Consider the following 13,275-nt stretch of genomic DNA (forward strand, 5'->3'; position numbering starts at 1 on the left):
GCCAAGGGTGGGCTGGAGGATTATTATCTAAAGTACAAATCTGCAGTTATCGTCCTCTCTATGGGCCAAGTCCTGGATGTTTCGGTTTCTTGCTCAGCCTCCTGCACTGCATTCTCGGTAAGGTGCCCCTGTACTCCCTTGTGCGTCTGCCTAGGCCGGAGCCCTGTGTTTGGCGTTGGGCACTTTGTGTTGGAAGTAGCTATGCAATGCTGGGGGAGGGCAGGGAAAGATGAGGGGCAGCTTTTGGTTCAGAAGATGATACCGTAGCCCAAGAACACAGGACAAGCCTCAACATTCCCCTTAGTACACTTACAACAGCACGCTGAGAGCACAATGGTTGCTAAAGCATTTTATTCATTGAGACCCTTCCAGGCAAAAGGCGTCTTGATTCAGTAGAGATCAGTGGCACGTCTCAAAGAGCCGACTCTGCCACTCATAGCGCCCCACTCGCTGAATCTCCTGTACTCCCCTGGCCTCAGCAGGTACTGGTGGCCTCTGTAATTCGGCAATTCGTAAAAGATCCAGTGCCCCTCCAGCACAGAACAAGAGAGCATCTCAGGGGAACGTAGCTGGTCCATGACTTGCGGAGAGTCCTCGGTTAACTCTACCATGTTGCCTCTGTGATCCTCCTTCTCATAGATCTTTATCCTGTAGGTGCCCCTGTGCTGTGACAGAAAATGAGACAGGGTAATAGAGTGACCTCAGCAGGCTGGCTGCCTGTGATCCTGGGCCCTGAGTCAGCCCTGTGCATTGCTCCAGTGGTGCAAAAGATGCTTACAGCTGCCTCTGCTCCCCACAGGAGGAGAATCCTTGAATGCTGCAAAGGCAGCACATCCACCCATTTGAGTCGGAGCTATACCAGCCGTGACTCCCACCCTTGGTGCAGGGAGCATGTCTGGGGTGGGGAAGAGGGAGCCCAACCAGACACAAGAGGGGACAGGGCTGCAGTGTACAACGCTGGCCAGTCCTCAGCCAGCACAGTGCTCCCATTGGCCTGGGGTTCTCAATCTTTCTTCTTCTGAGGCCCTGTGACGGGCCGTGCATGCCCTGCACTGGTACTGCAAGGGTGAACTCTACCCTTTGGGCCGAGGAGGCCATGCACCCTCGGCCCTGCTGGGCATGCTCCAGCTGGAGACCAGGTATAAAAGGGAGCAGCCCAGCTCATTCGGGGCTGACTGCCGAGGAGGGAGGACACCCGCTGCAGTCTCACGTCCGGCAAGTGCTAAGGCCCCAGAAGGCAGAAGCCGGAGACGCCGAGACCCAGGCAAATGCCCAAGGTCCTGAAGACGCCCAAGGAGCAATGGAGCTGCTGAGAGATGCACAGACTGAGGAGCCTACGGACTTCGGAGATTCCAGGATGACTCCACCAGGGACAGGGTAGAAAGTAGTTCACGGGGACTAGGCATTGTACTGACTGGTGTCAGTGTGTTTTGGGTGGATTCCCCGCTGACTCAGTGGCCAGCACACTTGCCACTTTTAGGGCTCTGAGCTGGGACCTGGTGGAGCAGGGAGGGCACGGACTCAGTCTCCTGAGCGGCCGCCAGACCAAACAGCCCTACTGAAGACGGCCATTTTACTGACTCTGGCTATTGGGCCATACAGCCCTGCTGAACAGGGCAGCCCTGCTGACTCAGGCCACAAGGACCCCCAGCCCTGAGAGAGGGAAGCCATATTGACTTTTATCCATAGGCCAAGCTATCCCAAGCCAAGGGATGATCGTATAGATTAAGCTGCAGGGCTATAATTACTCTCACCCCATCCCAGGAAGGGACGGGGTGTGCTTGCCCCACAAGAGGCCCCCCTAACATGCTGTGTAAACTCCACGGCCCCCTGTGCCACAATGACTGTTTTTCTGCGTATAAAAACCAGGGCTGGCATTAGAGGGGAGCAAGCAGGGCAAGTATCCGGGGCCCCAGACCACAGGGGCCCTGCAAAACTAAGTTGCTCTGGCTTCAGCTTCAGGCACAGGTGGTGGGGCCTGGACCGGCAGGGCTTTCGCTTTCTGCCCTGGGCCCCAGTGAGTCTAATGCTGGCCCTGCTTGGAGGACTCCCTGAAAGTTGCTCAGACGTCTAGTTGAGAACTGCTGCCATAGGCTACGCTACGTTCTGCTGGGGGGCGTTTCAGGCTTCAGAAGCCCCAGAATCAAGGAAGCAGAAAAGTGACTTTGTTCTAAAGAGTCAAAGGAAATATTGTGCCCCGTTCTCCCCTCATGTTGGTGTAACTCTCTGGGCCTCAGGGAGTTACTCCTTATTTTACACCAGTGTGAGGGGAGTGAGCCCAGTGTATCTCCAAATCCCCAGAAGTTACGGAAACATTTTCTCTTCTTAAATCAGAGTATGTTCTTGGTCACTGTCCATAGTCCTAACCACAGGACAGCTGCACCCATGCCCAGAACAGGCAGTAGTGGTTGAAACTTTCTTATCCTATCCCTGTAAAGTCCCCCCAGCTATCCTGGAGGGACGATGACTAGGAGGAAGAAAACAGTTCTTGTTTTCAGTCCTCAGTAGCTCAGCTGAAAATGATCAGGCAAGTGCCTTATGACGGTGGCTTGGGCAACGATGCCATTTTTTAAAAGCAAAATCAAACTCACAGGTGGGATCATCCGGCAGGACTTAATGGAGGTGCTGAAACCCTCAGACTGCATGTCAGGATAATCCCCCCGTTTCAGAAAGAACTGCTGTCCCTGGAAGTTGGGACGTTCATAGAGCATGAAGCAGCCACTTTCCACGCGGGCGGAGTTACAGCGGCTGAGCTGACTTTGAAAATCCGGCCGGTCACTGCTGCACTCAACGGAGCGGCCCTGGAAGTTTCTGTCCTCAAAAAGGGTGATCTAGTGCGAGAAACAAACAGCAGAGTTTTCAGTAACATCCTATACAGTGTTACTGCGTCCTGGCATTCCAATTTCTCTCCATCCAGCACGCTAAGCCTGAAGTGTCTGGGCCTTACATTTTACTGACTCTGGTGATAAATTGATATAGTCCTGTGACTTCAGTGGAATTGATCCTCATTTACCCAAGTGTAAGCGAAAGCAGAATTGGGCTCTGAGAGATTAATATACAGGGATTAATAGAGGCCATAGGTCCCCTGGCTCTGCATTCTTGATTCTCCTCTTCTACTGGTATAGGCCAAGAGTAACTCTTTTGACATCAACAGACTAACTCTGTTGTAAATTAGAGGAGAATCAGGTCCCTGGCTTCAGACTGACATACCAGACAATCCAGTCCAGACGGGTTTCTCTTACCTTTCCCATTGTAGCTGGATTCAGGCTGCAAGCCATAGCACTCCGGCTGGGCAACTGCCTTTTTATACCTCACAACGCGTGCACACGTTAACAAAAGTCTTTTCTCTGTTCATAGAGCCAGCTCATGACTCTGGGGGATCATTCAACTCTTTGTACTAGTGTCCATAGGTTTTGTGTAGTGGGGAACTGGTTTTATTCCTATTGTTACTAGTGACCAATTCCAGGTCCTAGATCTGTCAGCTCAGCCATTTTTACATTGAAGACAACGCAGTTCAGGAAAAGGGAGAAACTTCTGGCCGAGTGACAGAGGGGACTGGATGTTGATGCCATCACAATCCTTTTCTATAGAGTCTTTGCAGTTGCATTTTTACTAGTGAATGCAGAAGTGGTACAATAAAGACAGAAGAGGGTTCAAATGCCAAAATACAAAGTAGGGAGATAAAACAGAAATGTGTATGTCAAAAAAAATGTCAGAAGGGCTTAGGCACTCATCACGCATGTTTTACCCATTCAGTAGCTCTGGGTTCAGCAGGAGTCTGGAACGTGCTCCTGAGAGACCAGCATGAGATAAGCAGCTATTCAGTAGGTGAGCAGCATCCATCTCCACCCGCAGCCACACAGGGCTGTTCTGAGTCCTCACATGTGGTCATTGTATGGTACCAATGTATATTTCTCTCTCCACTATCTTTTTCTGTTTTTTCCCCCCACTCTGTTTAATCCATCTTTCTATCTCCATGCTGGGAATTTCCTCCCTATGCCTGTAGAATGTACTGGGCAGCTACTCTCTACCCCTGGATTATATAACTTTGGCTGCTTAGATATTCAAAAGCTCTTTACTGCACAGGAAAATTTTCAATGTCTCATTTATTCACTAAGCGACTTTATATTTTAACAATGATGGCTCTGAGAACTAAATGTGTGTCCTGAAATATAAAGGGTTTCAGTGACCCTATTTAAAGCAAAAATATATTCAGTGCTTAAAGAGAATGCTGCTGGTGCCATGCTCCCGGAGACACGTCTGACAAACTTGAAGTTTGTAAATTGAATAGAGATGGGGGTGGGGCCTCTCAGTTTCTAGTTGCTTTAAATTCTTAAGTGAGGGGTATTACTTTACTAATACCTCCCAAGACTAAGAAGTATACAGAGGGGTCAAGTGGAGCCAACCCTAAGCACAGACCGTACTGCTTTACCTTTAGAAAAGGCTTGCAGGGAGCCTGATCCTGGATGATGACTTTAGATCCCACTTGGTGCTCAGTCAGGTCTCCTTTGGTATCAAACCATGCCCTGGTCTTTTACACTTTCCTGTCCTTTCTTGCCACCACCACCACACTCCTCTGTAGCTGGAGAATCTCTATCTGCAAGTCCTGTTCCCAGGCTTCTGACAGGGCTTCTGTAGCCAGATAAACTGGAACCAGGTTAATTATATCCTTCCACACTTTCACTGGTCTTCCCATCAGGCCTCATTGGGGTAAAAGTAGGGTTGCCAGGAGTGTGGTTTTTGACAGGAATATCTGGTCGAAAAGGGACTCTGGCAGCTCCAGTGAGCACCACTGACTGGCCCGGTAAAAGTCTGGTCGGTGGCACAACAGGGCTAAGAGAGGCTCTCTGCCTGCCCTGGTTCTGTGCTCTCCCGGAAGCGGCCGGCATATCCCTGCGGACTCTAGGCACAGGTGCAATCAGGGAAGCTCCACACAGGAACCACAGCCAATGCGAACTGTGGAGGTGGCACCTGCGGGCACAGGTAGCGTGTACTGTGCAGAGCCACTTGGCTGCACCTCTGCCTAGGGGCTGGACGTGCCGGTCACTTCAGGGAGCAGCGCAGAGCCAGGGAGGCAGGAAGCCTGCCTTAGCCCCGCTGCACCGCTGACCGGGAGCCATCTGACGTAAGCACCACCTGACAAAGCCGGTACCCTGAACCCTCTCCTGCATGCCAACCCCATGCCCCAGGTTGGAACTCCCTCCCAGCCCCTGCACCCCTGCCCCAGGTCAGAACCCGCTCCCACAGCCCAGCCCTGAGCCCCCTCCTGCACCCAAACTCCCTCCCGCACCCCAACCTCCTGCCCCAGCCCCGACCACCCTCCCAGAGACCACACCCCCTCCCATACCCCAACCCCCTGCCCCAGCCCTGAGCCCGTTCTCGCAATCCAAACCCCTTCACCCCAGCCCGGAGCTTCCTCCTTCACCCCAAACCCTTCATCCCCAGACCCACCCCAGAGCCTGCACCCCCAACCGGAGCCTTCACCCCCTTCTGCACCCCAACCCCCTGCCCCAGCCCGGAGCCCCCTCCCTCACCCTGAACCCCTCATTTCTGGCCCTACCTTGGAGCCCAAACCCACAGCTGGAGCCTTCACCCTCTCTGACACTCCAGCCCCCTGCCCCAGCCCAGTGAAAGTGAATGAGGGTAGGGGAGAGTGAGCAACTGAAGGAGGGGGGCTGGAATGAGTGGGGGTGGGGCCTCAGAGAAGCAGTGGAGCATGGGCGTGGCCTCAGGGTGGGGGATGGGGCAAGGGTGTTGGGTTCTATGCAATTAGAAATTTGGCAACCCTAAGTAAAAGCCTGTGGATTTGCATCCCTAGCTCTCATGCTAGTGCCATCGGTAACACTTCATCCCAATTGCTGCCTTTTGTAGTGCCACTTTTTTTTTTTCTTTCTAAACTTGGATTTGATGGTCCTGATTATTCAGTCAATCTGTCCTGCTGCTGCCTGGGTGACAGGGAAAGGGAACCTTTTGTTCTTCTTCGAGTGATTGCTCATATCCATTCCATGTAGGTGTGTGCACGCCGCGTGCACGTTCGTCGGAAGACTTTTACCCTAGCAACTCAGTGGGTCGGTTGGGTGCCACCATGGTGCCGGATATATACACCAGCCGATCCACCCACTCCTCAGTTCCTTCTTACCGCCCGCGTCGGTCGTTGGAACAGTGGAGCGTGGCTTAGCTGTTCCACTTCCCTAGCTACTCGTAGTTTCTCTCGTTAAGTATCGTATATAGTTCAGATTTTTATAGTTGTAGTTAACCTTATTTGTTTTTAGTATAGTATAGTGTATTTATTTCACAGGGGTTCAGGGTTTATCCCCTTCCCCTCACCCGGTGCCGGGTCCGATGCCCGGTCCACAGGGTTTTATAACGCTCGGCCGGCCACAAGCCGATGCCGACAAGAGATCCTCTCCTAAGTGCCTCGAGGAATCTCACCTCACAGATAAGTGCCGCATTTGTGAGGCCTTTAATCCGAGAACAAAGGGGAGCGGGACTTTCGTCTCAACAGCTCCTGAGGGAGGCAGCTTTTGCTCCTCCGCTCTCGGCACCGAGCGCTGGTTAGTCTTCAAGAAGCGCTCCCTTGGCACCGGATCGCCAGTACCGCCAAGGCCTCCCGGCACCACCCGTCGTTGGCACTGTCGTCCGCTCAGCACGCATCTCTCTCCTGCAGGATGAAGAGGCTCAGGACTCCTGCTGCGTCCGAGCCGCCTGCTCCACAGCCCGAGCGCTATGTTAAGTCGGATCGCCCGGCACCGATGTCTGCCGCGGCGCCGACAATATCCACACCGCTAACTCTGGCCATGCAAGAGCTGTCGAGTCCGGTGCTGGAAGGCTCCCCGGTACGAACTGTGGTCGAGCCTGTTATTAAGCTGCGTTGGAGCCGCCTGCTCCGCAGCCGAGCGCTCTACTAAGTCGCACTGCCCGGCACCTATACCTGCTGCGGCACCGACAGTATCGGCACCGTCCACTCCGGCCATGCAAGAGCCGTCGAGTCCGGTACCAACACGCTCCCCGGTACGAGCCGCGGTTGAGCTCGCTCTTCAGCTGCGTCAGAGACGCCTGCTCCGCAGCCGAGCGCTATACTAAGTCGGTCTGCCCGGTTCTGATACCTGCCGCGGCACCGTCAATATCGGCACCATTGACTCCGGCCACGCAAGAGCCGTTGAGTCCAGCGCCTGAACGCTCCCCGGTGCGAGCCGTGGTTGAGCTCACTATTCCCTCCACGCCGGAAACATTTCCACAGCGAGGGAGTTGATGGCAATGACAGAGCCTGCGCTGCTTCAACCCCCGGCACTGCCGGTGCGGGTTATATTGTCTATCGGCGAGCCTGTCTTGCTCAGGCCACCCTGCATCGGCACCACAGAGCAGCACCGTTCACGATCGCGGTCCCGCAGATGTTCTTGGTCCTGTTGCCAAGCCAGGTGCCGGCACCGCTCACGGTCCTGGCACCGTTCCCCATATCGGTACCAGTCATACCCGCGGCACCGATCAGCGTCCCGTTCCCCGACCTGGTACACTCGGTGCCGATCCAGCTCCTGGCACCGCTCCAGGCACTGGACTCCCGTAGCCACTCCAGGCGTCGAGCCTCGACATCTCGGTCAGCCTCCCGGCACCGCTCCGGTTGCAGGTCCCATTCTCGCTCCCGGTACCGGTAGGCCTCACGGTACCGATCCCCGGTGCCGCGTCGAGCGCCATGAGCTGGAGAGGGAGACTCTGCCCAGGGCGTTAACTTCTCCATGGCCATCCATTCGGATGTGCACACCAGAGTCTTCCGGGTGCCCCAGGCCAGGACCCTGACCCCCATCAGTGGCTGCCCTGTACATCTTGGGCGTGCCATCAGGCCAAAGGCCTACCTGTGATCCCATCGCGCTCTGTTCCGTCAGAGCACTGGGTGCCAGAGGCGACAGTTAGCGTCCCCCTCCGACCGGTACGGAGGAAGTCCGGTTCTGCCACCGGATTCCCACATTCCACCGGATCAGGAGGTCGTCCAGGAGCGTGAGCCCACGCAGGACCCACTGGTCCCCGGCCTTTCTTCTTCCTCCTCCCCAGATGAGGCGGTGGCAAAAACATCCGCCTCGGGCCCTCCTCCAATCGACTTGAGGGCCCATCAGGACTTCCTGAGTCAGGTGGCACTCAATATGAACCTCCAAGTGGAGGAAGTCTCGGAGATAGAGGATCCGGTAATAGACATTCTGTTGGCTGACGCCCCCACTAGAGTGGCCCCTTCCATTCATTCAGATGATCCAGGCCAATGCTGATACCATTTGACAGTCTCCAGCCTCTATCCTGCCCACAGCCAGGGGAGTCGAACGCAAGTACATGGTACCCTCTAGGGGGTACGAGTACCTATATGTACATCCTCCCCCTTGCTCCCTTGTCGTCCAGTCCGTCAATGAGAGGGAACGCCATGGCCAGCAGGCACCAGCCCCTAGATCCAAGGAGGCTAGGCGAATGGTCTTACTGGGCCGTAAGATGTACTCGGCGGGGGCCCTGCAACTTCGCGTAGGGCCGAAAGTGGCGAGAGCTTCCCTCCAGACCTTGTTGGATGTAGCGGACTCCACAGCCACGACTCTGGCCTTGGGGGGTGCTACGAGGCGCATTTTATGGCTCCAGTTATTGAGCCTTTCCTCGCAGCTTCTGCACACTATACAGGACTCGTCCTTCAATGACAAAGGCCTGTTCTCAAAACTGACCCTAGGCTGCAAGGCCCAAAGGACAGCGAGGTCACTACGCACTCCCTCTTGGCATGTACATGCCGATGACTCACTGCTGACCTTTCCGCCAGCCTCACCGCCTTTACCCTGCGCCTAGACAACGACAGGGCTTTGCCAGCAGGCGACGCTGAGGCAGTCATGGGCGTTGGTCGGGACCCCTTTGGGACCCCTCTCACGAGCAATTCCTCTTGCAAGAGGTGCGGGCGCTCCTCACCATCGGAGCTATAGAGGAGGTTCCAAGGACGAAACGGACAAAAGGTTCTAGCCCCACTAGTTCCTGATCCCCAAGGTGAAGGGAGGTCTCAGACCTATCCTAGACCTGCGGGAGCTCAACAAGTTATGATATACCTGGAGTTCCGCATGGTATCCATGGGGACCGTCATCCCATCCTTGGATCCCGGAGACTGGTATGCCGCCCTCGATATGAAGGGCAGGTATTTTCACGTTGCCATTTATCCTCCGCACAGAAGGTACCTCCGGTTTGTAGCCAACCGTCATTTTCAGTTTACGGTCCTCCCGATCGGCCTCTATACAGCCCCCTGTGTATTCACAGTGTCTGGCTGTAGTCGCCGCCCTCTCCGCCGCTGTCGGATACATGTTCTCCGTATCTGGATGATTGGCTCATTCCAGGGGCCACTGGGGCCCAAGTTACCACTCGTGTGGGCGTCGATGAGGTCCTATTCCTGCGTTTAGGCCTGATGATCCATATAGCGAAATCCTCCCTGATTCCCACTCAGGGAATAGACTTAACTGAGGCCGCCCTGGACTTCAGTATCGCACAGCCTGCTTACCTACGCCTTGATTTCACGCGATGGTAACCATTGTACAAGGTCTATGGACCTTCCCGGCAACTTTGGGTTGAACTTGCCTAGGTTTTCTGGGCCACATGGCTGTCTGCACGTGCATAACCGAACATGCCAGGCTTCGCCTCCGTACACTTTAATCGTGACTCACCTCAGTGTACCACCCGGCCAGAGACAGCATGGTCATGGTCGCCTCGATCCCCCCGAGCATCCTAGGCTCCCTCAACTGGGGGTCGACGCCCTCCCTGATGTGTGTAGGGGTGCTGTTCCATCCACCTCACCCTCGGTGTCCCTCATGATGGACGCCCCCATCTCTTCGCTGGGGTGCTCACTTGGGTCAGTTTCCCACTCCAGACCTTTGGTTGGCTCAACAGCTGCCCTTGCACATCGATGTCCGGGAGTTGGGAGCAGTCTGCCTTGTGTACCAGGTGCTTCAGCAGCACCTACAAGGCTATTGTGTCTCGGTGTTCACAGACAACACAACGGACACTCGTTGCATAAACAAACACGGAGGAGCACGGTCCTCCTCTCTTTGCAGGGAGCGATCCAGCTCCGGGACTCCTGCACAGCTCAATCGCCGGACCTGGTAGCGTTCTTTCTCCTAGGGGTCCAGAACACTCTGGCGGATCGCCTCAGCAGATCCTTCCTGTCTCTCAAGTGGTTGATTCCTCCGGATGTTATCCATTACGTTTCAGGAACTTCGCTCTTGCGAGAACAGAACAAGAGAGAAGTTCTGCTCATGCCAAGGCCTCTCCCCGGGCTTGATCTTGGCTGTTTTTCTGATGCCGTGGATGAGCCGTCTGCCGTCCGCTTTCTCACCGCTCCCGCTGGTTCGCAAGGTCCTGCTAACATTCCGCAGGGACAGAGTGCATCTGATCATGATCGCTTCAGCGTGGCCCAGGCAGCACTGGTACACCATGTTGCTAGACCGGTCGGTAGCCAACCGATTCCCCTGCCTCTTTGCCCAGACCTCATAACGCTGGATCATGGCAAACTTTACCACCTAGACCTGCAATCCCTGCACATCTCCGCATGCCTGCTGTGGGCCTAAACCGATCCGAGTTACGTTGTTCTGCCTCGGTTCTACAGGATTCTCCTGGGTGGTAGGGAGCCTTCCACTCGGTTAACGTATCTGCCCAACTGGCAGTCTTTCTCTTGCTGCTATGAAACACAAGGTTTCCCCCACAGAGGTTCCGATCCATTTCCTCTTGGATTGCCTATGATCTTTAAACAGCAGCGCCTGGCGCAGTTCATCATTAAGGGTGCACTTGGCAGCCGTCTCTCCCTCCCTCCCAAGGGAGAGTGGCCGCTTCATATTCTCACACTCTGTGGTTTCTAGGTTCCTCAAGGGCTTGGGGCATTTATGCCCCCAGGTTCGCCGCCCCACCAACTCCTGGGTCTTCAACCTGGTTATAAGCAGACTTATGCCTGCTCCATTCGAACCACTGACAACATGCTCGCTGAGATACCTGTCCTGAGGGACAGTTTTTTCCTTGTAACCTTTGCTTCGGCTGGTCAAGTCTCCGAGCTTCGGGCTCTCACAGTGGACCCACGGTGCACTATGTTGCGTAAGGACAAGGGGCGGTTGTGACCACGTCCGGCCTTCCTCCCTAAGGTGCTGTTGACCTTTCATATCATCCGGGATATCTTCCTTCCGGTCTTCTCTCCGAAGCCCCATTCATCACGACGGGAGCGCATTTGCCCTCCCTAGACGTCCGTAGGGCGCTCGCTTTTTATGTCGAGCGGACAAGCTTTTTTGTACGCCCCCAACTCTTCGTTGTATTGGCAGACCGGATGAAGGGCCTACCTGTCTCCTCCCAGAGCTTTCCATCTTGGGTGATGTCATGCATTTGCACCTCCTGTGACTTGGCCATGTTCCCTCGAGCCACCTTACTGCTCGTTTCACCAGGGCTCAGGCTTCTTCTGCTCCCTTTCCGACTCTCATACCCTTCCAGGGGCTATGTCGTGCTACTACCTGGTCCTCTATCCGGACCTTTGCCTCTTTGGTCTAACTGTCCAGAGATGATGCAGCCTTTGGCTCAGCAGTTTGCATTCTGCAATATCTCACTCCGACCCCACCGCCTACGTAAGGCTTGGGAATCACCTACATGGAATGGATATGAGCAATCACTCGAAGAAGAAAAGACGGTTACTCACTGTTGTAACTGTTGTTCTTCGAGATGTGTTGCTCATATCCATTCCAAACCCACCCTCCTTCCCCACTGTCGGAGTAGCCGGCAAGAAGGAACTGAGGAGTGGGTGGGTCGGCTGGTGTATATATCCGGCGCCATGGTGGCGCCACTCCAGGGGGCGCCCAGCCGACCCACTGAGTTGTTAGGGTAAAAGTCTTCCGACGATCGTGAACGCGGCACGCACACACCTACATGGAATGGATATGAGCAACACATCTCGAAGAACAACAGTTACAACGGTGAGTAACCCTCTTATCTACGTCCAGCCAGTGGACACTTCTTTGACAACTGACCCCACAAATCTGATCCCTTTGTCTGAGTCAATAACCTTAGCGTCCCCTGCCCCCCGCCCCCCATCGGCAGAACACATTGCCCGCCAATTGTTTCGCTCTCATTAGGGCAGTCACATATCTGAGAAAGCATTGAGAACAACTAGCACATACTTGTTACCCTTGGTGCTAAGGGCAGCTCCCCAGTACAGTAGATTTGCTCTCCTTTCCATGAACCTCTGGGGACCCATCTCAGAAGAGCTTTTTTACTTTCTTTGATAGCTGGATTGTGCCTGGCACAGATAAGGAGCAGCTACAGATCCCTTTCCCATTGTTGACAACCTGTCTTTGGCCTCTGCCTGTTTGGGGTGGGCCCATGCACCCATTATAGCAGATTTGCTTGCATATTTTGTGGTGCAACCCATAGTAAACCACTCTTTGATTTTACCACAGAGGAGTTCTCGCTTTATTTCTAAGTTTTGACCTACCTTCATGTTTTGGCTGGAGGCTTGTTCCAAAGGGGTTCTAACTTCACATCCTGTTGTTGAATGCTTTGCAGCCGCTCCACTTTTTGCCTGACTGCAATTGTTGCTGGCCTCAAGTGAAATCTGTTACAGGGATAGCTTTCCAAATGGTAACCCATGGCCAGGGTGGGCCTGTGTCTGCTGCATTATTGATTGCTAGGATAAATGTCTGGTGTTTGTTTGTTTTTTCCTGTTAACTAGGGACACTTTTTTGTGTGTGTGCCTTCATTTTAACCCTGTCCACTTTGTTAAACTGTTTGGCAAGATTATTTAGCATTTTCCACATAGTACTGAATTTGATTTCCCCATTATTGGTAACCTGATATTTGTTCTGTGCCCATTATGCCAGCATTTGCACACCTCCTCTGAATACATAATTCAAGTCCAGAACAATGGTAAGCTTAGAGTGAGTGAGATTCTTTTTATCAGTACACTGATAACTTCTGCTAATTTTGCATACACAGCTGAGTTACTTTTCTGGTTGTACTATAAAGTGTTTGATCATTTTGTTTTTTACTTTGATTGCTGCTAGCCTTTTCTGGTTTGTGTATATGGTGGCTACTGTTTTCTGTATACTTAATACTTTTTAGAAAGTATTCGCAGGCATGCATTTTTTTAAAGATTGGACGCCAGGTGCTAGAGGGACTGTTTTTACATTTAGGCAGAATTTCTGTGTGTCTGAGTTTCCCTACCAGCCAGTGGCATGTGGCATAGGCTTGTGGGAGACACCAACCGGACAGCCGGTCTGGAGAGACTTTGATACCCTGGAAGTGGGG

The 13,275-nt window shown here is 53.7% G+C and overlaps 1 protein-coding gene across 1 annotated transcript; it reads right to left on the minus strand.

The window, feature by feature from the left end:
• Nucleotides 1–302: 302 nt before the first annotated feature.
• Nucleotides 303–12,600, minus strand: LOC123378392 (gamma-crystallin B-like). The gene is made up of 3 exons (XM_045032102.1): nucleotides 12,464–12,600; nucleotides 2,592–2,831; nucleotides 303–665 (listed from the first exon to the last, which is right to left on the minus strand). Exons 1-3 carry the CDS (start codon nucleotides 12,467–12,469, stop codon nucleotides 390–392), a joined length of 522 nt encoding a protein of 173 aa, XP_044888037.1. The 5' UTR covers nucleotides 12,470–12,600; the 3' UTR covers nucleotides 303–389.
• Between the last annotated feature and the right edge of the window lie 675 nt (nucleotides 12,601–13,275).

This window comes from Mauremys mutica, chromosome 10, assembly GCF_020497125.1.
Source record: "Mauremys mutica isolate MM-2020 ecotype Southern chromosome 10, ASM2049712v1, whole genome shotgun sequence".
In the NCBI taxonomy this organism is placed as follows: Eukaryota; Metazoa; Chordata; order Testudines; family Geoemydidae; genus Mauremys; species Mauremys mutica.

Coding starts and splice junctions, on each gene's coding strand:
- LOC123378392 (XM_045032102.1), bottom strand. Junction 666..2,591: donor CCTGCCGGATGATCCCACCT/GTGAGTTTGATT, acceptor TTTCTGTCACAG/CACAGGGGCACCTACAGGAT.